The following is a 25,519-nucleotide window of genomic DNA, read 5'->3' as shown; positions in this document are numbered from 1 at the left end:
CCTTATAGATTACCCTTTTCTCTCTCGATATTTTTAATATTCTGTCCTTGTTGTTGGTTCTCAGTGGCTTTATTATGTGTCTTGGTGTAGGTCTGTCATTATTATTATTATTTTTTTAGATTTTATTTATACAAGAGCCGGGGTACAGGCCAGATGCATGGGAGGGTGATAAGATTCACCAGAGACAGAGCAGGGAACAGAATAGGCAGATGACTGAAATACTGCTAAGGGGAGCAGCGGGTGAGACAGGAGAGGTCTGCTCACCATCTGGGTTGTTCCAAGGCTGGTGGGGATCAAACCAGCACTGCAGAGGCTGTGGAGAACTCCATAGCGCTGCACTCAAACGCCTGCGCCACCAGGGAGGCCCTGTCATTATTTTGTTTGGAACACTTTGGGTCTCTTGGATCACAATATTTTGTTCATTTCCCAGGCTTAGATGGTTTTTAATGATTATTTCTTTAAATTATTTTTTCTTTCTCTTCCTCTTCTCCTTCTGGGACATGCATATGTGGATATTGTTTCTCTTTAAATTGTCCCAGAAAGGTCTTATGCTGTTTCCATTTTTAAAATTATTTTGTATCAACATTTATTCTTTTGTTCTCTATCATTGTGTTTTCAAACTCATTCTGTTTGCATGCTATTGAGACCCTCCATTGTATGTTTTAGATTGTCTATAGTATTTCTCAGCTCCATTATTTCTAATTGCGGCTGCTTCATATTTTTCTTATCTTTATTCTGTTGTTTATAGCCTCACTTTTTTTTAAGCTGCTTGAGCTGTTGCCCTGAATTCCCCTTCTGTTATGCTCCATAATTCCACTCCGTTGGTGATCCTTTTAGGATTTTATTTGTTTTTGTTTGTTTTTGCTCTGGCATTTCTGATGTGGTCTTCTGTCTCATTTTCAATTTTTATGATTTTTAATAGGGATATATTTTCAACTATTGTCTTTGTACCCGTTGCAGTAATCCGGGAATTGATGCCAGGGAGGGGTAGCAGGACCAGGCCAATGGGCACCAAAGGATCACCTCCACTACACACAGAAATTTGACTTCCTGTTGTGTTGTGGGTGCCAGAGTTTTGTGGTGTGGATCCACACGATACTCTTCTCCAGGCCAGCTCTCTATGTCTCTTAAATGTCCATTTTTCCACACTTCACCTGCCAGTCTGACTCTAAAATTTATATAAGATTCAATGGACCATGGGGCCTCCCCAGGGGCGCAGTGGTTGAACGCTGGGCTGCGAAGCTGCCCGTAGCCTCTGCAGTGCCGGTTTGATCCCCGGCTGCCGGGCGAGGGTTCCACATGGCACGTAGACCTCTCCTGCCGCCAACTGCTCCCCTCAGCAGTGTACTTCATCAGTCTGCCTGTTCTGCTCTCCGCTCTGGCACTGGTGAATTCTCTCACCCTCCCGCGCTTCTGACTGTACCCAGTGCTTGTATAAATAAATAAATAAATCTTAAAAAAAAAACAAAACAAAAAAACAACTCAATGGACCATGAAGCCATGAAAACCAAATAAAGGTGATCTAAATAGAAGAAACTACTCTATAGAATAGAGTTTAATGTAGAGCTACAGGAATTAAGACAGTAATATTGAAACAAGAATAGACGCTAGACCAATGGCAACGATCAGAGCCCTAAAACAGACTCACACTTATGTGGACACAGGATCTACTGAAAGGAAGCTCTGTAGACTAATGATAAAAACACATTTTAAAATGAACCGGTTGGGGCCTCCCTGGTGGCGCAGGGGTTAAAGACACAGCACGATCAAGTTATTGCCAGCCACTGCTGCACTAGTTGGATCCCAATCCACATTGCGCAGCCAACTTCTCCTGTCTCGCCCGCTGCTCCCATCAGCCGTGTATTTCAGTGGATCTGCCTGTTCTGTTCCCCACTCACTCTGGTGAATCCTCTCACTCCCTGCACCTCTGGCCCACACCCCAGTTCTTGTATGCATAAATAAATCTTTTTAAACATAAAATAAAATGAACTTGTCTATGTCAATTGACAGACTGTGTGTAAAAAGGCACATCTCGAAACTAACTTTTTCGAAGTACAAAAATCAGCTCCAGAGACAATGTAGCTTTATTTTTTAAAAAGATTTATTTATTTATGCATACAAGAACTGGGGTACAGGCCAGAGGTGCAGAGGTGAGAGGATTCATCAGAGACAGAGTGGGGAACAGAACAGGCAGACTGAATGAAATGCTGCTTGGGGGAGCAGTGGGCAAAACAGGAGAGGTCTGCTGCACCACGTGGGTAGCAATCTGGCCACTGCCGACTGCTTCACAGTGCTATGCTTAACCCTTGCACCACCAGGGAGGCCCGACAATGTAGCTTTAAATATGAATGTTAAAAAGGAAAATTTCATGAGAAGATAAATTATTTGTATGACCTTGAGTGGGGAAAAATTTCTCAAACAGATCACAAAAGGCAGATGCTCTAAAGGAAAATATTGAGAAATTGGACTACATTAAAATTAAGAATTTTTGTTTTTCAAAAGACACCATTGAGAGAGTGAAGAGGCAAGTCACAGATGGAATAGATACATGCAAGACATATCTGATAAATGGCTCACAACCAGAATATGTAAAGAGCGCCAATAAATCAATAAAAGACAACATAATAGGGCTTCCTTGGTGGCGTAGGGATTAAAGACAGCACTTTCAAGCTATTGCCAGCCACTGCTGCATGAGTTTGATCCCTGGCTGACCAGGGAGCATCCTACATGGTGCAGCAGACCTCTCCTGTCTCATCCACTGCTCCCCAGCAGTGTAGATCTGCCTGTTCTGCTCCCCACTCTCTCTGGTGAATCCTTTCACCCACTCACCCCCACACCTCTGGCCTGTACCCCAGTTCTTGAATGCATAAATAATAAATTTTTAAAAAATCATTTACTTTCTCCACTTAATAGAATTTTTAGAACATCAGAACAGGAATGGAATAGTGGAGGGAGGTTGGGAGGGTGGGAGGAGGGGGAAATTTGGTGGTTTAGAGAGTCTCAGACTGGCATGGGGGCAGCACGGTGGAGTGCTTGCCCCTCTTTGTCTACTGTTCAGGTCTGTGGTCTGGAATCCTGGTTTGGCATCATCTTGAGGGTAGTTTTACTGTGTCTCTTAAAGGGGTGAGTCGCTGACCTGAGAGGGGACTCTACAGTGCTCTCCAGAGCTCCTGTGGGCTTACTTGTCTACAGTCCCTTAAGTCTCCTCTGCACAAGCAGGGGGTTGGTCCTGAGTACAAATTCTGCCTTGAAAATATGAAAGAAAGGTGAAGTTGGCCAGTGTGCCTGTCTCTTGCTTTTCTCCTGCCTCATCAGGTCAAATCTCATGAGCTAGAGAGCAAATGGGGAGGTTTCTAAGGGGTTGGGGCTGTGCCGCACAGGAGAAAGCTCCTGATGCTCCTGGAGCCCTAGCCAGTACAAATGGAAAACTGAAACTCAAAGATAAGCCAGTACCCAACAAAGCTGGCTAAGACAAATGTGACAGGGACCAAGATGCCTCTCCTCCTTGATGGCACACCTGCAATCCCTCAGCCCAGCCTACAAGCCATGGGGAAGACAGGATGCAGCCAGAATCAGCCCTCTGCTCTGCTACTCCGCACCAGGAACCCCACACCACCCTCCTAGGTTCATGGGGGCCTCTCTGAGCACTGCTTCCAACCAGCTAAGAGCTCACCTTTCTGGATCATTTCAGCCAGGTTGGGCTGGACAAAGACTTTGGCCACTCGGAACACCATTAAGTGCGTTCTTGGGACTGACCAGGTCAGTACGGAGTGCACGGCCCAGGAGGCCCACAAAAAGCTTGGTGTATATCAGTAGGTTTTCCTGCACAAAGGGTGCCCTGGGAGTGGGGCAGTATGTCAGGGCCAGACCTACCACTGAGGGCAGGGTCACAGCCCAGGACACTTCATTAGGTCTCAGAATCTCCCCAGCATCCATCTCATGAAGGTGTGAGCAATGGCGGCTGAGGGGTCTGGATGTCGGCAGGGGAGGTAGGAAAGAGGCAGGAGAGACCTCAGACCCCTAAGAAAAATGGCCTCCTCCGCCGAGTGAGGCTCAGCCTGAGAAGACCAAGGCTGCTGTGGTGGAGGCTGGCCCTGGTATCGTAGGGGTTCATAGGGGAAGGCACTCAAGGAGGAGGTGCCGATGGAAGGCTGGGGGGCTCTATCACAGCTGGTGAGGAAGGGTTCAGGGGAGCTGGGGGGCTGAATGCGAGCACACAGTCAAAGGGAATGGGGCCAGGACAGAGGGAAAGACAGCCACTGATGGTTTGTTTCTGCAGGAGATCGGTGCCAGAGCCCAGGAGCAACACAGCATGGTTCAGAAAGGGCAGCCTGTGCTCCTGGCCAGCAGGACCTTGGAAAGGAGCCTCAGGAGGTCCCACTCAGGCCCCTTGGGTGGGGACAGGGTGGCGAGGCTCACCATCTCTCCGACACAGCCCGGGCCTGACTGTCGCTGCTCTGAGTCTGCTTCTCAGGTGCATACCACCAGGGCTGCAGGTAGCTCAGCCACATCTCCAGCACCTGGTGAGATGTGTGCCCTGAGGGTGTGGTGACTGGCACGCAGGTGAGCAATGGTGCTTTGGACCAAATCCTTGGGCAGCCTAGGGTTAGGCTCCCTGGTGTGCTGCCAGATTCTGACCTCTTCCCGCAGCCCCACCCACCCCATGAGGGCACAAAAGTTTCTGGTCATACCCTGATGCCATCTCGCCCTCACCTCAGCCCTGGAAGCAAGAATTAAATTACTGAGCTCACTTCTCCCAGCTGAGGGAGCTGAGTATAGCTCAAAGGGAGTAGGAACCCATGAGCAAGGTTCTGTATCCGAAGGTTGGCCTTGGAAATTCAAACAGGCTTCAGAAGCTCTGAGGGAACAGCCAGTTCCCTCCCACATCTGCCCATAGGCCGATGTCACAGAGGCGAGAGCGAGATGAAATGGGACAGGTCACAGAGGCGAGAGCGAGATGAGATGGGACAGGTCACAGAGGCGAGAGCGAGATGAGATGGGACAGGTCACAGAGGCGAGAGCGAGATGAGATGGGACAACACTCTCGGCTCTGAATGACGTGTCGAGGGGCCAGTGGCCGCTGCAGGAAGAGATAGAGCTTCTGCTGAATTAACCTGGGGACGGCAGCACTGCAGGGGGAGGAGGAGGAGGGTCACCTTGCAGGCCAGCCTAGAAGCTCCCATCTGCAAAGACTGGCTCTGCCAGGGTGAGCACCAAGCAACCTCTAGGGTTAAGGCCTACTTCTAGCTCCATCCTTCAGAGGAAACTCGAGAAAACAGAATCCTTCCACCAGATAAGGCCCTTCAGAAAAGACAAGGAATGTCCCAAGGACGCAGAGTGCTTCTGAGGCTGATCCAGTGTGGCTCCTATGTGCACCTCATCTCAGCTTGCCCCACTCAAGCTGCCTGTTCTGTCATCGCCAGCTCTCCTCCTGACAGAGGAGGGAGCTGGGGAGAGGAAGAAAGGAGGAGGAAGGAGCCAGCACAGAGCAACCTGACAACTGAGCCACTTCGTTGTGAAGGCACTCCCAGACCAGGCTGGCTCGCTCCACTGCAGAAGGCAAGCTGGAGAGGCAGCCAGAAAAGCAGTCAGGCAGCCCCAGCCACCTCTAGAGCCGAGACTGGGGGCCAGAGTAGGGGTAGGAGTGAACAGACTCACTGTCCCCTCCTGCACTGCCTCACTGACCTAACCCAGCCCGCCCCCTCCCTGGGGGAAAGTCAATGGAGCAGTATTTGTGCATCTACCAGGAAGGCGCCAGAGGCTGGGAGCCCTACACATGCACCTGTACCCACCGTTTGAATTCCTCCAGGGGGCTGGTGGCGTGGGAGTGGGCAGAGGGAGAAACTTGCTCTGGCTTCAGGCTATTGGCAAAGGCGTGCAGGTGCTTGAGCAGCAGGCGTACAACCAGTACGTGTTCTTCTGTGGGTGTGAATGACTCCTAAGGTGGAGAGGGCGGCAGCATCAGGGCCAAGTGGTCAGGTCCCAGGACTGGCCAGGACCCACCCGTCCCCCTCTCCTCACAGGATGTGCAGATCAGCAAGTGGGTCCCTCTGGACCTTTCCGGTGCTTGGCCCCTGGCAGGGAACCTTGCCCTGCTCAGGCTGAGACCTGCTAAGCAGCAGTGAAGCCTGTAATGCACCCCAGACAGCTCCCCGAAACAGACAAATCTGCCAGGTGCTTCCCTGCATACAACAAATCCCACTTTATTCCTTCTGTGGGTGACTCAGGTCACTGGGTCACCGCCGCCAACCCTGGTCCTAGAAGCAGGCCTGCACCCCACCCTAAAACTGGACTCAGGGTTTCTGCCTACCTCCTGAGTGTGGGCAGACAGCGTGCCAGGGCCCTCAGCAACTGCAACATCCACCCTCACACCTGCCCCCTCACCGGGACTCAGCCCAGGGTGGCCCCTCTTCCACTGCTAATGGACCTGAGGTCAGCACAAGCCCCAACACAAGAGCACCGTCCATCTTGGTGGCCCAACTTTTGGTTCACAAAGGTCATGTAGGATCTTTGGGACCCAGACCCAAGAGAAAAATCTGCTTGCCGGCTGATCGGCGATGGAGTATTGGGGTGGGGGTGTTGCTGAGGGAACAGTGGAAGGGTGGAGGACAGCACTGGAAGGCAGGATCTGCTCCCCACCTCCTCACACCAGCTTCAGGCTCTCGAGTGTCCAGGCTGATAAGCTCCTTCCTTACACTCACCCCCGGCCCTCTGGGACCCCAACAAACTTATAAAGAAGCTTTGGCAGCCTCATCCAAATCTTCAGCAATGTTGAGGCCACTCAGGCCATGCTTCCTGGCATCCCTGGGACGCAGCAGACCTGTCACAGAGGATGCTGGGCAGCTGCTACCAGAGGCACCATCCACGCAGGCCTGCCTGCCACGGAAATGCCTCCAAAGGCTGAGGTGACATACCCTGGTGGCTGTGTCTAGGGATGGAACTACAGGGCACAAGGTAATCTTCCAATGCTTTTCTGTATTTTTAAGTCCCAGTGCAATGAATCATCATTTTGAAGAAAAAAGCACAAGATACTTTCATTATAATAATAAAACACCAGGGCCACCTGGGTCTCTCCCTTTCTCATGTCTGGTCCCTTGCCCTGATCCCAGTAACGTCCCTTTGGCTCAGGGTGGTGTCTACCTGGGAACTGGCAAGCCTGGCCCTCCTGCGGAGTTGCTGGACCAGGCTCCCCCCTGCACATCCCCAGCAATCACACTGGTACCCGCTTAGGCTACTTTCCCTCCAGGTTTGTCAAATCAAACTCTTCCAATTTTCCACCCTCCTGAGCCAAATCCCCCTGTGACTTGTGGTTACACCTGCACATGGCCTCCTCCACCTTTTAAGGACACTTTCCAAGATCCCGAGGCACCTCTCCCTGGGCCCAGCTTCCCCGAACTGGCCTCCCAGAGATGTCAGACCCCTGCTCCCCTAGAGGTTTCTCTGGGGACCCTGCTCTTACCCAAGTGAGACCTGTGCCCCACCTGCGCACACTGGCCCTTAAGGACTATTCCCTTCCCTCCTCACTGAGCTGCTGCTCCTGAGCAGAACCCTGTTTTGTGCTGTGCTCCTCACCCGAGCTCAGCAAAACATGGTTTCTGGTCTTGTGTTCAAATCCAAATTCAATGCCGTGTGCTCCCACTGAGCAGGAACTGTACACACCCCCGACCGCAAGCACAGCTCCAGATGCATGTTTCCCCCCAGATTTCCTGGCACTCATCTCATGAATCAGCAAACTCTGGAGACTCCACTGGCTGTGAAGCACCCGACAGGTCGGAACTATACCTCACTGACTTCAAACCCATCCACACACTGCTCATTTCTGCCACAGTGGACCAGTTGCCACGAAGCCAAAATATGCCAGGTCCCCAGTTTGCCTAGGGACGGACCATCATCATCTCTGTACTGAGAGGCCAAGGCCCACATTCTTCCTGCCCCCAGACATCATACACTGGATTGGGCAGGGGAGACACAAAGTCATACTACCCACAAGCCCCAGGGCCTCTGTATCCTCAGTCAGTCACCAAGGAGTACCAGCCCTGCACTCCTGGGAGAGTTGGGCCACCTAGATGTCCACATTATTTCACACCTCTGAACCACGGCCATGCACGGAGTCTTCCAACATACAAGAATGTGTGACATCTAAGCTGGCCTGGGACTTGATTAGGTAGATTCAGCGACCCCACAGTGAGCTATGGTGTTGTGCCTTGCTCCCTGGCACATGACCACACACCCCAAGGCCAGGCTAGACTGCAAAGCTGGAGATTGGGCTGTTCTGAAGCCTGACCCAACACACACACACACACACACACACACACACACACACACACACACACACACACACACACGCCTTACTCTGCTTAGAACTAATTTCTGAATCGCCCCAGCAAGCCCCCAGTCAGACCTTTGCTTTACCACTGCACTGACATGAGCTCTGTGGCTTACACCGCAGAGCAGGGGTGAAACAGAACAAAATGATAACGGCCAGTACTTGGTAGGCGTGGAGGGCCTGGAGGCTGGGTTGGGCAGGGCTGTGGAGGGCGCTGGAGACACTGAGTCGGTAGTGCAGAACCTCCAGCTGAGAGACAACAAAACAGAAACCGAGAGAAGAGGCAGGGAAGGTAGAGAATGAGGATGGGTAGGAAGGGGAGGAAAGGGGTGGGGATAAGGGAGGGAGAGGAGAGAATGGGGAGAGAGAAAAAGGTGAGAATGAGCCCAGAAGTAAGGAGAGAAAACAAAACAAAAACAAAAGCACATCAGTGACAATCCAAACCATCACAGCCCAGCAGCCTTGAGCCAGCGAGACACCACCCTCTCAGCTGTCCAGATGGAGTCCCTCCTGGTGGGCACACTCTTCCACCTGCCAGACAGAGGGACGAACAGACCCTCCAAATCGCCTGGATGTCTGGTCCCCTCCATGTCACTGGAGCCAGATGGCCTCTCCAGCTTCCTGAGGCTGGACCAACTCACTTTCCCTCCAGGAGGATTTTGCTCAGCCCCGACCCTAAGACATGGCACTATGTGCAGGCTGCCAGGAGCCCAGCGTGCCTTGCTGGGACACGCTCCGCTGCCAGCCACCAAGGCCCTGAAGGCCGAGGCTCAGCAAATAAACTTTGGGGGACCCAGTTGCAGACGGAGGCCTCTCTGCCCAGAAAAGAAAAATATTAAAATTCACTGAACTTCTCTGGGTTATTCCAAGGAGAAATTTACCCAACAGAACATGATGTGACCAAGGTCCACACATCAAAGATCCAATCACTGTCCCCTCTTATACAAGGACCGGTTTCCAAAAAGCAGCACGGAAGTGAGTACAGGTTCAGTCTAACAGGTCCCACCTGGTACCCTCTATACTCCACATTCCAGAAATAGTAAAACACAAACACTCATTGATTCTAATTCTGGTAAGATCAGCCTTTCCTACCTCATGAAGACACGCTTCCAGATATATCAGTCCTGTGGCAAGAGTCCAGGAGACTCTGGCCATGGTGATACACATTCAGAGGCAGCTGGAACCCTGAGACTGGACTGCCTGGGACACTGGGATGACGGTTGAGTGGATATGCTGTCTGGTCCCCCACCCCAGGACCCTCCTCCCTACCCCCTAGCAGTGTTGCAGTGTGCTGTGAAGCAAACCCCTGCAGCCAAGTGCAGCCCACAGCAGGCTCAGGGCCTGCCCTGCAAGGACCATGCCTCCTGCCTGAACAGCATGTTTCATACAGGAGAGTCAGAAAGCCCATGCAAGACTGAGGAGACAGGCACAGCCAGAGACACACAGAGCAGGGGTGGGGAGGAGCATGGCAGGATGCGGGTCCTTTGCGCCTTCTCCAGGCCAGACTCTAGGCTCACCTGCAGTTTTCAGTAAGGTACTGGCAAGCACAGTTCCCTGTTGGGTCCTGCCCTAGCCTGTGGGGATACAGAGAAGGCACACAGGGACCTGCAGGGCTGTGGCTGCCCTGACTACTGCCCTTTCAGAATCCCTGCTCAGCAAGATAGGGGTGAGTAGCAATCTCTAGGGAGACCAGGCATGCTGCAGCCAGCCGGCCAGCCACAGAAGGACTGTGGAACCTCCAGGACTTGCTACATCCCTAAAATCAGGAAAACAATGACCCCAGGGCTACACCACAACTGGCAAGGATTTTTGTCTGATGCAGCGCAACAGTAAGGGGCTGGGAATAAAGCGGACATTCCAGGCTGTCTCTCCCTCACTGGTTTTGCTTTCTGCCTGAATATGAATCAAAAAGCAGATCCTTTCTGGTTGGGGACCTCATGGACCTCCCCACTGCCAGTCATTCTGAACAGCTCTCACCCACCCTGAGGTCTGGCCAGGAGGAACCAATGTGGGCAAGGAGAAGCCCCTATCCTGGAAAGGACAGCTCACTGCCCTTTCCCCATGTGCAGTCAGAATCCTCACAGAGACAGAGAGCACAGAGGGCTTTTTAATGATCTACTGCTAAAAATTAAAGTGGGAGCTCAGAAGACAGAATGTACAGAAAACAGGGTAATGCAGTGATGCCGTCCTTGCCTCTCCAAGACCGAGCTTACAAGCATAAGGCTAGGTGAGCCTCTCAGGATCTCAGGGTCACCCTGGAAGCAGGAAGGGCAGTGCACATGCTTTGTGACTCCAGGGGCCCAGGGTGGAGTACTGCCCCTCTCCCCACCCATATGGTACTAAGGATGGAGATGTGGGCTGCCCTGCACTTTAAAAGAGCAATAGTGGGAGCTGTGTCCCAAGTCTCCACATGCCAGAGGACTGTTGTCATAGAACTGGCTGCTGAGATGCTGTAGCAAGAGCAGAAGCACCGCTTCTCCCCAGAATCACAGGGAAAAAGCTGCAGGCTACTATCTATTTTTTTTTTTTAAGATTTATTTATACACTATTTTTTTTTTTTTTTAAGATTCATTTATACAATAACCGGGGTACTGGCCAAATTCACGGGAGGGTGAGAGGATTCACCAGAGACAGAGTGGGAAACAGAACAGACAGACTGATGAAATACACTGCTGAGGGGAGCAGCTGGTGAGACAGAGGAGGTCTGCTCACCATGTGGGTTGCTCCGAGGCTGGCGGGGATCGAACCGGCACCGCAGAGGCTGTGGACAGCTTCACAGCAATGCGCTCACCTGCCTGCGCCACAAGGGAGGCCCATATTCCCACTTTTTTTTTAAAATATAGATTTCAGTTCTTTTTTTAAAAAAAATTGTTGCACAGAAGAAATGGGGTGTAGGCCAGAGGTGGGGGGGGGGGTAAGAGGATTCACCAGAGACAGAATGGGGAGCAGAACAGGCAGATGTACACCACTAAGGGGCGCAACATGCGAGGCCTGAGAGGTCTGTTGCTACATGTGGGATAGCTCCTAGGCCAGGAAACCAACTCAGGCCAGCACAGTAATTGTGCTGAGACTTAACCCCTAGGTCACCAGGAAGGCCCTGCTGTCCTCAATTTGAACACATGGATCCCTATTAATTCTTTGGTAAGCCTCAAATTTTGTCTAGCAGTGACAAAAACAGAGTCTAACCAGGAAACTGATGCACAGAAGTCATAGACTAAAGAACTGAGGCTTGATGCTGCCTTCAACGGGGCCCAGGTGATTCAAACTCTTACACAAATATAAATCTAAGTGCCTACTGGCCTCTTACTACCTGGACCAAACTGTTCTACTACCCCGATGAATGCAGGGGATCGTTGGCCCTGGGGAGAGTGAACCCAGGAGGGCTGCAAGGACACAGCTGCCTCTTTACCTCTGCAAAGGAGCCCTGTCCACCCAGGGAAGGCGGTACAGGCAAGGAGAAGGAAGAGACAGGCCACATGCAGGAGGTCATCAGACTCCACCCACTGCAACTCGCTGCCCACAGATGATCTGGAGATTCTAGAGGGCAGCAATAACCGATGGGTGGGTGGGGGCTGCTGGGCACCTCCTCAAGAGGAAAGCAGGAGGTGCTGTGATGGTAGAGGGGAGAAGATGTGAGTCCCAGAGACATGGGCAGCTTCCCCACCCCCAGAGCATGAGTGCTACAACTTCATCTGTTCCCGCTGCTAGGGAGCAAGCTCTGGCAGAAGCATGGGGAGGACCCCAGAGAAGAGAGGCCTCCAGTCCTCAGGGGTGCAAGTCCACCACAGAACAAAACCCGCCTGCTGTTCAGCATCTGAGAGTGAAGGGAGGGGGTTTTCAGCCTCCCTCCATGCAGTCCTTGAAAACTCACTGAACTCAAGGACAAGAAGCAGCAGGTTGACCATGCACACCAGGGTCACTGCAGGAGATGGGAAAAAAAGCTGCAGCAACATACCTTGGCGTGCGGGGACTGCATTTTCTGGTACATCTCCAAGGAATAATGATGAAGCCACATTTCAACAAAAACCTGCAAAAGAGCAGCAGTAGATGGTTAAATGATTTTTGACAAAGATGCCAAAACGTTCAGTGGGGAAAGGGCCGTCCTTTCAACACAGGCTCTTTTGTACAGCCACGTGCAAATGAGGAAGTGAGTCTCTTACCTCACATCACATATAAAACATAACTCAAGATGAATCAAAGACCCAGATGTAAGAGTCTAAAGTATAAAACTCTTAGAAGACAGCATGGGGTTGAGGGGGTTTATGGCACTGAATTTAAAAATGATTGATTAGATCTGACTCCAAAAGCACAGGCAACAAAAGAGAAGAGCTAAATTGAACTTCATGAAAATCAAAAAAACCTCACTTTCAAAACACTCTATCAACAGAGTGGAAATGCACGGAATGGGGGAGGATATTTACAAATCACACTTCTGGCTAGGTATTAATATCCAGAACATATTGAGAACTCCTAATATTCAACAACAAAAGCATAAACAACCCAGTTTTTTTTTTTTAATGATTTATTTATTTATTCACACAAGAACCGGGGTACAGGCCAGATGTGCGAGGGTGAGAGGATTTACCAGACAGAGCGGGAAACAGAACAGGCAGACTGACTGAAATATACTACTGAGGGGAGCAGCGGGCGAGGTAGGAATGGTCTGCTGCGCCATGTGGGTAGCTCCCTGGCGGCTGGGCTTGAACCCGCGCTGCGGAGGCTGCAGACAGCTTCACAGTGCTGCGCTCAACCGCTTGCACCGCCAGGGAGGCCCACAGTCCAGTTTTAAAAAGGGCAATGGACCGAAACAGACATTTCTCCAACGAAGATACACAAATGACCAACAAGGACATGAAAAGACGTTCAACATCACTATTGGGACAATGCAAATCCAGCCCATGATGAGAGACAGCAGGCCCCCTTATTTGTGGGACCGTGGTGCTTAGAACCTCAGCTCCTGTCCTTTAGATAACGAAGTTTCCTCACACCTCTATATGCGTGATAAAGTAAGATACAAACAATAGTAATTCATCATGAAAAACCGTGACAAAAGTTATGTGATTGTGATCTCTCTCCAAATATTTCTGGACGGCTGGTTCACCCAGGGAAACCAAAACTGTGGCGAACAAGACTGTGGACAAGGGGGACCTATTATACAATCTCATGTTAGATCGGCTACAATCAATAGAAAATAAGGAGTGCTGGCGAGGATGTGGAGAAGCTGCACTCCTTATGCGTCACCAGTGGGAAAGTAGAGGGGTCAGGCTCTGGGAAACAGTATGGCAGTTCCTCAAAAAACAAATAAATAGGGCCTCCCTGGTGGCGCAGCGGTTGAACGCTGGGCTGCAAAGCTGCCCGCAGCCTCTGCAGTGCTGGTTCGCACCGGCCACCGGCGAGGGTCTCACATGGTGCACAGACCTCTCCTGCCGCGCCCGCTGCTCTCCTCAGCACTGTACCTCGGTCTTTCTGCCTGTTGTTCCCTGCTCTGGCTCTGGTGAATTCTCTCACCCTCCCGCGCTTCTGACTGTACCCACTGCTTGTATAAATAAATAAATAAATAAATAAATAAATAAATAAATAAATCGTTAACAAAACAAATAAATAAATAAACAGAACTACCGGACATTCCAGCATTTCTAACTCTTAGTATATGCAAAAGAATTAAAAGTCCATAGCAGCATGATTCACATAGGTAAAACATGGAAGCAACCCATGTCTATTGATGAGGAATGGATAAACAAAGTATACTACATGTCCATACAAAAAATGTTATTCAACCTTAAAGAGAAAATTCTCATACTTGCTACAGCATTGATGAAGCTTGAAGACAACACACTAAGTGAAATTAGTAAATCTAAAAGTAATGCTTGTTTCCATTTCTATAGATACGCAGAGTAATGAAATTCACAAAAACAGAATTAGAATGTTGGTTGCCAGAGACTGGGAAGAGGGGAAAATGAGGAAACTGCTGTTTAAGTGGGGACAGAGTCTCAGTTTTACAAGATAAAAACAGTTCTGGAGATCCATTACACAACAAAGCTTAACACTACCGAACTGCATACTTGAAATACAACTAAGATGGTAAACTTGGTTACATATATTTTCCCATAATTTAAAAAAATTGTTTAGATAAGAAAAAACAAAACAGTGCTCGCTTCGGCAGCACATATACTAAAATTGGAACGATACAGAGAAGATTAGCATGGCCCCTGCGCAAGGATGACACGCAAATTCGTGAAGCGTTCCATATTTTTGTTTATAGCAGCACTGTTTACAATAGCTAAGCTTTGGAAACAACCCAAATGCCCAAAAATAGATGACTGGATCAAGAAGATGTGGTACATATATACCATGGAATATTACTCAGCATTCAAAAAAGATAAACACATGCAATTTGCAGCAACATGGATGGCACTGGAAGGGATCATGCTCAGCGAAATAAGCCAAAAAGAAAAAGAAAAATACCGGATGGTCTCACTCATAGCAGGAATCTAGAAAACTTAAATAAGGGACCAGGAAAATGAATATAAGAAAGTGAAAATCAAAATCAACAAAAAACTATGAACCAGAGACACTTTTTGGGGGAGGGGAAGGATTGGGGTCAGAATGGGGCGTTTGCAATTGTATGGGGGAATATAAAAATAAAATTTAATATTAAAAAAAAAAAAAAAAAAAAAAAGAAAAAACAAAACAGCATTAGCATTTTGATGCTGGACACAACTCTCCAGTTCTGTTCCACTGAGTCTGCGTCTGCTGCAAGGGTATGGCGGAAGCCTCTAAAGCTGCAGCGGCCCCCATGTGTGGGTTATGTATGGGGAGAAGGGACACAGTTCTATCTCATCCAATTCCAGGCTATCAGCAAGTGATACTTGTGGCTACCAACACAGCTCCAGACTCCAGTGTTGGAACCAAACTCTCTAAGGCATGCTTGGAAGAGACGACACAGTCAAGTCTGGGAGGCAGCCAGTGCTATGCTCTGGGAAAGAGCCAACCTACACCTGTGGGAGAGTTTGGAGCCCATACAAGGGTAGAAAAGGGGCCCAACTACCCTCCATCAGGGTGCCCTGGCATGAAAGGATGATGGGCTGCTGACAATCTTAAGTAAAGGCATCACAGGCCCTCCCACTCAGCATCATAAACATGCTACCGGGTCTGGGTTTAATATCCACGTGATGGGTATCGCAGGAAACATCTCCCCAGAAAAACAGGAGTGTGTCAGAGAGACAGAGTAGACGGGGGGAACCTCTAGTGAGATGTATGGGAAACTACAAGACTTGGCAATGATTATATCACCAGGACAAAAAACAAAGCAAAACTCTATGGACAAGGAATCCTGGGATGAAAAACACTGCCAGTGACATAGGTTAGACATGTGAGACAAGAAAGAGACAGGAAAGAGACAATCCCTTTGCTGAATATCGTAGCAGGAAAAGACCAACACAGCACCACCCCCAGGACATGGGCAGTCTTTTCTCCAGTGATAGAAGGGGGCTAAGCATTTCTTTCTGACATGGAAGCAGAGAAGAGCTGCCCCAGCTCTCACCTGGAGCAGGGTTTCTGATCTCCAGATTTCATGGGAGGCGGGGTCTGCATTCACAGACGTCTGGTGAGAGATGTGTCGCTTCAGGAGGCTGGTATGGTGGAGGCCGTAGGAAGTGAAGGGCATGGCTGGCGTCCTACGGGAGATAGATAAACAAGCCTTCAGCTCCCACTGCCTTAGCCAAGGGCAATCTGGTCATCAAAACCAATGGTAACACTTACACCTGTTGAAGCACGCAGTGACTCCCACATCCATAATGATACACAGACAGATAAGCAGGGAAGAAAACTCTCCTCTAACACTAGTGCTTACAGTCTCAGTATATCTTCTCACTAAATTCCCCTTTCTGATTAATTTAGGCACTCATTAACACAACTTCACAATTAAAGTGAACACTCCCTTGGCCCAGTGATCAAGCTAACGGTGCAATGCTGGGGCACGTGGACACCACTGGCTACCACTATCGTGCTCCTGCCCATAAAGCCCACCTGGGCCTAATCATGAGGTTAACACCACAGAACCCAAGTCCACAGGATGCTGCACACACCCAGGCTGCATGCTTCAAAGGCGTCAGGCTGGAAAAGCCTGAGGATGGAAGAGGGCTAGAAAGACATCTGCATGAAGCAAGAGACCCTGCACCGAAACCCATCAGGGAAAGGTCAAACCCAAGGGAGTTTTGAGAATTAGATGGTGGTCTGACAACAATACTACCTTCCTGATTTGGATAGAAATGCAGTGATCATGTAGGAGGATGCACTGGCTTTTAGGAAAAAAGACTCTGAAGAGTTGAATGGTAACAGGGTATCATGTATGTACATTACCCATACAGTCCAGAACACACTCTATACAGAGAGGGTAAAACAACGCAAATACCTTGCTGATGGGTTTATTAAGTTCTTTGTTATACCTGGCAACGTTTCGGTAAATCTGAACTTCATATTAAAACAAGCCAACAAAACTGGGCCGAGAAACCATCTGGTTTCCCAGGCAGAGCTGGCCAAGAGGTACCAGGCTACAGGTCCCACCAAGGCCTCAGAGCTGGCTGCGTGCTCCCTCCTGAACAGCCCAATCTGCCTGGACTGCCACAACAGTCTCTTCACCCCAGGATCACCAGCTCAGGCCAAGACCTGGTCCTCTGGTCCACACAAATTCCTACTAATCTTTTTCATCCACTGGTCAAACCTTCTTCATCCTGCCCATAAATCCTTTCTCTCCAGAACCATCAATCACCAACGTTGTCACTTCTTATGACAAAGCTTCAAGTCCCCTGGGACCCTGCTCACCTCCTCGATATGGGTCTTGGATGCCATGTGTGGTGAGGACTGCTACCGGCAGAACACAGCCTATTCCCATACCCACAGTGAGGCCTCCTCAATGTAGCCACAGGGCCCAACCACTTCAGTGATGGCTACTGAAATCCTCCCGTCCCCACCATCCAGTCTGTGCCAGAGCAACTAGGCTGGGGACTCTTAGGCATAAAAAATTTGGGGGGATTTCTGTGACTATAAAGCTGGGGAGATTCTGACTGGCCCAAGAACAGCAGATCTCAGGTCCCCAGCCCTTGGATCTTCCCCTAAAGCCCCTCAAAACTGCTTGATTTTTCTCCTCTTCCAAAAACCCTGAGGAGCCCTGGGCAAAAAGTAGAACCACGGCCCCTAAAAGCAATGCACTGACTAGACCACTCCCTCACGCAAGGACGAGTTCTTAACGGTAGCAGCAGGCAAGGACCACTTAAGTACTGGCCAAAGTCAGCAGCAGGGGAACCTTACCTGGGAGCTGGTGAGGGGCTGGGTCCGCCGGGACTGGAGGAGAGTGGGGGGAGCACATTGCCTTCTGTGGGCAGGAACCATGACAGGTACCTGTCCACTAGGATGAAATAGGCACAGTCTGAAGTACGAACATGGAGGGCCCCTGGTAGTGGCTGGAAATCAAAACTAGTGTTAGCATGGGGCTCTAGGCTTGGCTCCTGCTGCCAAACCCAGCAATCACAGGGCCTGATTCATAACACACCATGGGTGATGCTAGGAAAAAATTAACTGTACGGGACCTGATTAGACCTCTTAACCTCAACCAGAATTCAACCCCCCTGAGGATCCCAATCCTGTTTCCATGCCCAGCAAACACCTCCTGCAGGAAGTCTCCCTGATCACCACTTGGGTGGTAAGACAACCTCATATCAGCTGTCAAAGTCTGCCCGCTAGTCTGTGGTCCTCATAAGTAAAAATGTCTATGAGGCAGAAGCTAGAGGAAGAAGGAAAGGACACACAGAAACCAGGTGGGTAGGGAAAAGGAGAAACAAAAGAAGGTAAAGGCCAAAGTTGGCTCCTAGGAGAGTCCAAAGATCCCCCCCAAAAACACCCACCCCCCCACCCCCCGACGGGGAAAATTACGGACCAGGCCATGGCCACCACCCACCCCTGGGGACTGTCATAAGGCTATCTGTGCTCAGAGGCAACCCCTCCGTACCTTTTGCGTGATGAGGCTCAAAGCAAGAAGAACATGTAATACTCGAATGGATCTGATGGCAAATGTCAGAGGCCAAACAGGCAGGGTTGGCGGATCACCCCTCAGCACTGCGCTGGCCACCCAGTTTCCACACTCACAGCTCCCCTACCCACTGGACAAAGGATACTGAGGGCCAGGTGCAGGCCGAGTCCCCCAGCGGGGGGGAACTGAACCTTGTTGTGGTATAGGGGGCTGTCGGGGAGCACACGCTCCTGGATGGACGCCTTCACTGGGCCCTGCAGAGAGGGAGGGCGGCTTGTGGGTGGGTTCGTGCAGAGCCTTCGGGAGATGTGGCCCTTTGTGAAGGCTGCTGAGGAGCAGTGGCACACGGAGCCCGCCATGGGAACAGCACTTTCCTCTGCATAGCAATCGAGCAGGAGAGACTTCACACTCTCATACCATCCTTACAAAGACCCACAATGGCAAGGGCAGTGGTTGTGCACCTGAGCCTCGCAGGGCACCTAACTCCATCTCCTTCATTTCTCATACACACTGAGTAAGGAACCCTTTCATTTGCCCCTGAAGGACTAGAGACAGAAAAACAAAGCAACCCCACACAAGCCAGGCAGTATGGTGCCTTCACTGCTGAAAGAGTAAGAAAAGATCTTTAGAAAAACTGTTAGGGCCTCCCTGGTGGCACAAGGGTTGAGAAGCATCCTATGAAGCAATCTGCAGCCACTGTGGCACGAGTTCGACTCCTGGCCAGCCAGGGAGCAACCCACATGGTGCAGCAGACCACTCCTGGCTCGCCTGCTGCTCCCCTCATCAGTGTGCTTTGGTCAATCTGCCTGTTCTGTTCCCCGCTCTGTCTCTGGTGAATCCTCTCACCTCCGACACCTCTGGCCTGTACCCCAGTTCTGGTATGCACAAATAAATGAATCTTAAAAAAGTATATAAATAAACAAAAAACTAACTGTTGGCATTCTAATTTCTGTTGCCCCTCAACAGACACCATGGCTTTCTCCTGTCCACTCTCAGGGAGTCCCTGCCCATCCACCACCGCAGATATGCAGGGCTCTCTGCCCCAGGCATGGCTCTGACCACCGCGGTTCACTTACTGGTAGGTAGGAGACAGGAAAGTCAAACTTATAGTCTTCAGCTTGGAGTTTATAAACCAGCTTCATCATTGGGCCACTGAACATGAAATTAAACCAAAAAAAAAAAAAAAAAACAGGACAAATGAACTGCAAACCACCAGTTTTTGATTGTTTAACTTTGAGAAATAAAGTGATTAAAAAATAGGATCATTATGAGCAAATATCCCGTCCCTCTTACATGACAAACCTACCTACCCAGGGTCTAGAAATTCCATCGCAATGCTGTACTCTACAGGGCTCACGCGCCCCTGCAGGCAGCGGAGGTTCCAGCCGACGAGGACACCATCCAAGCTGCCGAAGATGCTCTCTACCAGCCATGGGAAGATGGCATGCAGCTCCTGAAACAGTGAGCTGGTGAGGCTTCAGAGAAACCAGCTAAAGACCAGTACCCTCCCAGCTCGTCCTGCACCACACGCTGCCCTCCTCCCTCACTGGCCCTGCCCTCTGAGGAGGTCACTACAGAGTTCAGACCAGACTGGCACCCACAGGGATCTTGGTGCAGTAGCACTGAGAGAGGGGCAGCTTTGGAGTTTTCCACTGTAGTTATGTGGTAGACCAAGCAGTACTGCTTTACATCTGAGCCAAACTAGTCAGTCTGTGATTAAGAGGTTTTTTTTTTTTTTTTTTTTCATAAACTTCTGATCTGATATGAAAAGAATTCTATTAAAAAGGGTGGCAATGTCCTGCCTCGCTCAGAGTGAGCCGCTAAAACTATGACTTGCTGCTATTTGGTATGAACTCCCTACTCAGGTCAGCTTCCTGGGCTTGCTTATTACAGTTCTTCTTTCATAATGCCAGGTGAGAGAGACATAAATACCTATCTCCAGTATTTACACAACTGATATTTGGGGCGATACATTTCTTTGTTGTGTGGGCTGCCCTGTGCATCAGGGGCTGGTTACAAGCATGGCTGGCCTCCACCCATGTGATGAAAGTAGTGCCACTCCCATGTGACAACTAAAAAGGTCTCCAGACATTACCAAGGGTCCTATGTGGGCAGGAGCACTGTGGTTGCGATGCCCTGGTCTACATGTTCACATGTTTAGATATATCCATAAACGTATGTCACAATACTGGTTCAGGCTTCTGTACAGGTCAGCGTGCAGAGGTGGGAACCAAGGGCTACGATGATGTTTTTCAAAGAGCAGATAAGACATGCTCTCAAGAGACTCTAGCGGGGCTGTCTATACCTTTGCTGGAAAATCCTCGATGACTTTAACCAAGTCTTGACATCGCTGTGCAAAGGGTTTATTTATGGAGTCAGCTTTCAGGCTAGCCTAGAAGACAGAACAAACCCCCAAAGACATAAGCATTTTCACTTAGTGGCTGTTGCTGATATTCTGGCTGAAGTAAAAATGGGAATCAAAGTAGACGAGTCAGATACACACCACTGACCTGGTTCCCAGGACCTCATCTGTTAGGTCATGCATGTGTCAGTGACCTAAAAGATGCTACCAGGAGAGGCTGAGATGCTTTGTTTTTCAGAAAAGTAACCCTCAGACTTGCTTCCCAGTAACATACGAATTAGAAATTTCCTATATGCTAGACCACCTAAGATTACACTACAGTGATCATTAGTGAGCATGCCCAACAAAATGAGAGTGGCAGTGGTTGTAATTAATTTTTTTAAAGATTTGTTTATTTATTTATACAAGCACTGGGTACAGTCAGAAGCGCGGGAGGGTAAGAGAATTCACCAGAGACAGAGCGGGGAACAGAACAGGCAGACGGACAAAATACACTGCTGAGCGGAGCAGCGGGCGTGGCAGGAGAGGTCTGCGCACCACGTGGGACCCACGCCGGTGGCCGGGGATCAAACCGGCGCTGCAGACGCTGCGGGCAGCTTCGCAGCCCAGCGCTCAAGCAGTGGTTGTAATTTAAACCCTCTTAACCAAGGCATCCCTTCTTCAGTAGATAATGACCCAACTGAACTAATTACCTTAAGAAATGAAACAGGGCCACCCCGGTGGCCTAGGGGTTAAGTCTCAGCTCTATAACGGTGGCAGCCTAAGTTTGATCAGGCCAGGGAGCCAACCTACATGGTGCAGCAGACCTCTCCTGTCTCGCCTGCTGCTCTCCTTAGCAATGTAGTTCAGTAAATCCACTGTTCTGCTCTGCACTCTGTCCCTGGAGAATCCTCTCACCCCCTGCACCCCTGGCCTACACCCCAGTTCTTATACGCAAGAAAGGAAATAAGATAGGCTAAAAACTACAGATGATTTCAGTGAAGTGTCGACACTAATCAGAAAGGCAACAGAAAGGGCAGGAAACATTCAGGACAAGAACTAAGGAAATCTACCTGAGGTCAGAGTATGAGAAAAGCTTGTGTATAACCTGACTACAGGAAGAAAAGGTGCCCCTATGCAAATGAAGGAAGATCAGGAAGAAATGCCAAAATTTTACCTAAGGAGCTTGCCTAAGGATATCTAAGGCCTCATCCACCTCCAAATGAGGGTGGAGTCCCAGTGCCTGAGCCAAGGGCGGAGACCTAGGCTATTTTGGTCATGGTTGATCTGATAGTCTCAAGGGGTACACCAAGGAAGAACGCCCTTTCAAATAAATATTTATGAAAAGTATCTTTTTGAAGGTGAAATTATTGATATTTCTTTCACATATAAGTTCTCAGCATCATGTTTAATCCTTAGAGTGCAGTCCTGGTAGGCCCCCAATGAGCAGTATCCCTCATTTCCACTGATGACAAATTATGATTACTGTAACACATCCCATTTGTGTAAGGCTTCACAAGATAGGAAAATTCAGATGTATGTTGTTTTCACTTGCTCCTCCCTACAACCTGGGAAAAGTAATGAAAATGGCATTTGAATCAACTTGTCTTGACTATAAGAAAACCAGGGTTGGGCCTCCCCGGGTGGCACAGCAGTTGAGCGCTGGGCTGCGAAGCTGCCTGCAGCCTCTGCAGCACTGGTTCGATCCCCAGCCGCCGGCGAGGGTCCCACATGGCACGCAGACCTCTCCTGCCGCCTGCTGCTCCCCTCAGCAGTGCACTTCGTCAGTGTGCCTGTTCTGTTCCCCACTCTGGCTCTGGTGTGAATCCTCTCATCCTCCCACGCTTCTGACTGTACCCAGTGCTTGTATGTATGTATGTATGTATGTATAAATAAATAAATAAATCTTTTTTAAAAAAAAAAAAGGAAAAAAGAAAACCAGGGCTCATTGGTTGAATAAACCAAAGGTCCTGCACAAACAGGAGGTAGAGTTGAATCTAAACATTCTACCCCAGTGTCTGGTGTTACTTCTATCACATACCCCAAAAACAGCCACTGAAGAGTTTTTCAAGTCAGTGGCAAGAACTCTCAAGTCTCTCAGCTATAGAACTCTCATCACATTGACACTCACGCAGGTAGCCGATATTTACCAACAAGAAGCTGGGCTGCTGCAGGTGAGGAAACGCCATCACAACCTCCCGTGGAGAGTCTAAAACGGTCGTCTTAGGAAACCACTGTGAAAAAACAAAGACAAGAATTCAACATCTGCCTCACAACAAATACTGTATTGTCTCACAATGCCCACAAGAATGCTTATAGAAAGCAACACGTAGCATTGTCAAGTCTCATGTTTTGCAAAAATGCTATTTTTGTGCAGTTCAGCAGCCAGTTTCACAGCTAAGTATCGGGTGGTTTAACACTTGGTAACTCTTGTATGTGCCCAGCTCAGTCCTATGAGCTTTCCCTATATGTCCTCATTAAATCCTTGTGGTAGGGGTAGCTGTCCTGTCCACTTGCAACTATGCAGGTGCCTCTCTTTTTCTCCTTTTCTTTTTAATAAACCTGTCATTTTAAAATGTTAAAAAAAAAAATCTGTGCTAGGCAGAGTTCTAAAGAGAGCCCTCCCTGATTCCTTCCTATTCCAACATTCATCGTGCTACTGTTCTGAAGGTAGCGTGCAGGTGCAACTATCATCTCAAGTTGGTGGACCATAAATACAGAGGGGTGCCGGCTGACAGGTAGCAAAGGAATGGGGACTTAGTCCAACAACTCCAAGGAACTGCATTCTGCCAGCAACCTGAATATGCTTAGAAGCAGATTCTTCCTGAATGTCTTCAGATAAAAACAAAACTGGTGAAGACCTTGATTTCAGTCTTGTGACAGCCTAACCAGAGAACCAAGCTGAACCTGTACTTCTCACTATATGAGATAGGAAATGGGTGTAATTTGAAGCTGTATATTAGGCAAGATAGAAAATACATCCTCACAATAACACTACAAGATCACTAAGATGAAGAAAAGGGATACTGAGTGGGAGTATCCTCCTTGCCCTCATCTTCTCACAGACAGACAGGTGGACAAGTCCCCTCTGCATTACCTGTGTTCTATGAGAATGAATGATTGGAGGGGAAGAAAGAGTTTCTACCAAAGAGGCCTTTGGACAGAAAATCAGGAGTTCTCCAGATGCCTACTTCTCTGCCCACGCAGGGCAGAAGCTGAAAATAACCACGGTAGAACTGAGCAGAGAGGAAGCACACGAAATCCCACTCCTGGGCTGGGCTGTTACTTGATGCCTTACCTGGGGAAACTCTGCCCCAAGTTCCCAGGAAGAGCACTGGCAGTCTACGTGGGTGGAGAGAAGCTGGATGCAAGGAGGCTGTGTAGACCGTTGCGGGGTTGAGAAGAGACACCCATCTTTGCCATTCGACACTACAAAGATTTCCCTGGTTTTTTCAATTCTTAAGTAAATATTATCAATTTCAGCTTTAAGAAAGACTTAAAAAGCCTCATTCCTGCAACAAATGGTCTAGAGAACATTATACAAGACTCCAAAATTATCAAAGCAACAAAAAGCTCTGGACTATTGCAAGGGACAGAATTTTAGAGATAAGGTGCAAACACCTCCTTGTTCAGACAATGCTTGCACAGGCAGCTACTGAAGGAATGAGGCCAGCAGCGCCTCATTCCTCACGAAAAACTCAGGCAATTTTCCAAGGGAGAGCAGTGTCTCCCACATGCTGTTATCTGACTCTGCCACGGCAACAGCCTGAATCACACCCTGCTGCCCTGTGCACCAAGCCAACTCTTCATCCCTCCATTCAACACCCACTTTCTTCAGTGCCGCTTCGGACCGTGTCTGCGGGTAATTTCTGAGAAAAGCAAATCACGCTACTGCCAAGGCCTCCCTCTAAGAAGCAGTTGCTGTTAACTGCTCACAGTTACCCTGTGAAGTGAGCACCGGGATCGCTGTATTACAGATGAGGAAGATGAGACTCGGAAAAATCGAGACACACCCATATTCAGTCCCGACTTTTCCTCCCACACTGGTTGAACCCAAAGTTCAACTTTAACGGGAAGCCCTTCCTTCTCCAACTCGTTCAACGTACGTTGGCCGAGCTCCCCTCGGGACCAGGTGTGCCAGGCGCGCGGGAAGGTAGAATGAATGCACAGCAGGGGAAGGTGGCATGAGAGAGACGCCAAGGCCCGGCGGAAGAACAGAGACAGCCGCCCTGGAGGTTCGGGGAGGCAGCCGGGACGCGGGATCGTCCTACGCGCGGCTCCCGCCACTCACCCATCGCACCGCTCTCCGAAGAGATGGAAGCCGCCATTCGGCTACCCGGCGCCGAAATGTCGTCATCAAGCTGCGCGAAAGCGTCACGTCTCCTGGCCTGGAGGGAAACACGCTGCTAGCTCTTCCGGCGCTGCCTCAAAGCGTGCGCCCGGGGAAGACACTGGCCGCGTAGACGGCGTCCACCTCCGAGCGCGCGTGCGCGTAAACGCACGCCCTGATGCCAGCGGCAAGAGCGCGCATGCGCGTGAAAGAGGTCGTTGATTAGGCCCTCGGAGCGCGCCCTCTAATGGGGGTGGGGGACCCGGCGCTGAGCAGTTACTGTATTAACTGCTCTTCGTCTCGTACGCATTCATCGCGCACCCACCATACACTGGCCACTGCGCTGGATGCTGCTCCCTGAGCGAGGACGACCAGTGCAGACTGGCAGGGAAGCCCTGACGGCCGGGGGTGAGAGTCTCGGTGGGCGCGGCCTCCCCACGCCTGACCCCGCCCAGCCCACACAACTATTTGAGGCTCGAATGACGGACGGGAGAG

General features: G+C 49.8%; 1 protein-coding gene and 1 non-coding gene across 2 annotated transcripts; one reads left to right on the top strand and one right to left on the bottom strand.

Moving 5' to 3' along the window:
• Positions 1-1,338: 1,338 nt before the first annotated feature.
• LOC119234049 (sphingomyelin phosphodiesterase 4-like) lies at positions 1,339-25,516 on the bottom strand. Its single transcript, XM_037496815.2, is given in 18 exon segments — positions 1,339-3,737; positions 3,739-3,838; positions 4,420-4,520; positions 5,041-5,080; positions 5,082-5,129; positions 5,793-5,938; positions 8,489-8,575; positions 12,282-12,353; positions 15,870-16,002; positions 17,636-17,787; positions 18,333-18,358; positions 18,361-18,384; positions 18,499-18,607; positions 19,430-19,505; positions 19,664-19,806; positions 20,659-20,745; positions 22,845-22,928; positions 24,986-25,516. Coding segments are annotated over 18 exon segments (1,605 nt in total). The 5' UTR covers positions 25,052-25,516; the 3' UTR covers positions 1,339-3,626.
• On the top strand, positions 14,474-14,580 carry LOC119234997 (U6 spliceosomal RNA). Its single transcript, XR_005122754.1, has one exon. It is a non-coding gene; the product is annotated as a U6 spliceosomal RNA (small nuclear RNA).
• Positions 25,517-25,519: the final 3 nt, after the last annotated feature.

Source organism: Talpa occidentalis, unplaced genomic scaffold (genome assembly GCF_014898055.3).
Source record: "Talpa occidentalis isolate TD23 unplaced genomic scaffold, MPIMG_talOcc4v2.1 talOcc4.8, whole genome shotgun sequence".
NCBI lineage: Eukaryota > Metazoa > Chordata > Mammalia > Eulipotyphla > Talpidae > Talpa > Talpa occidentalis.
Note: the sequence above shows the minus strand (reverse complement) of the source record. Positions and strands in the feature narration are given on the sequence as shown.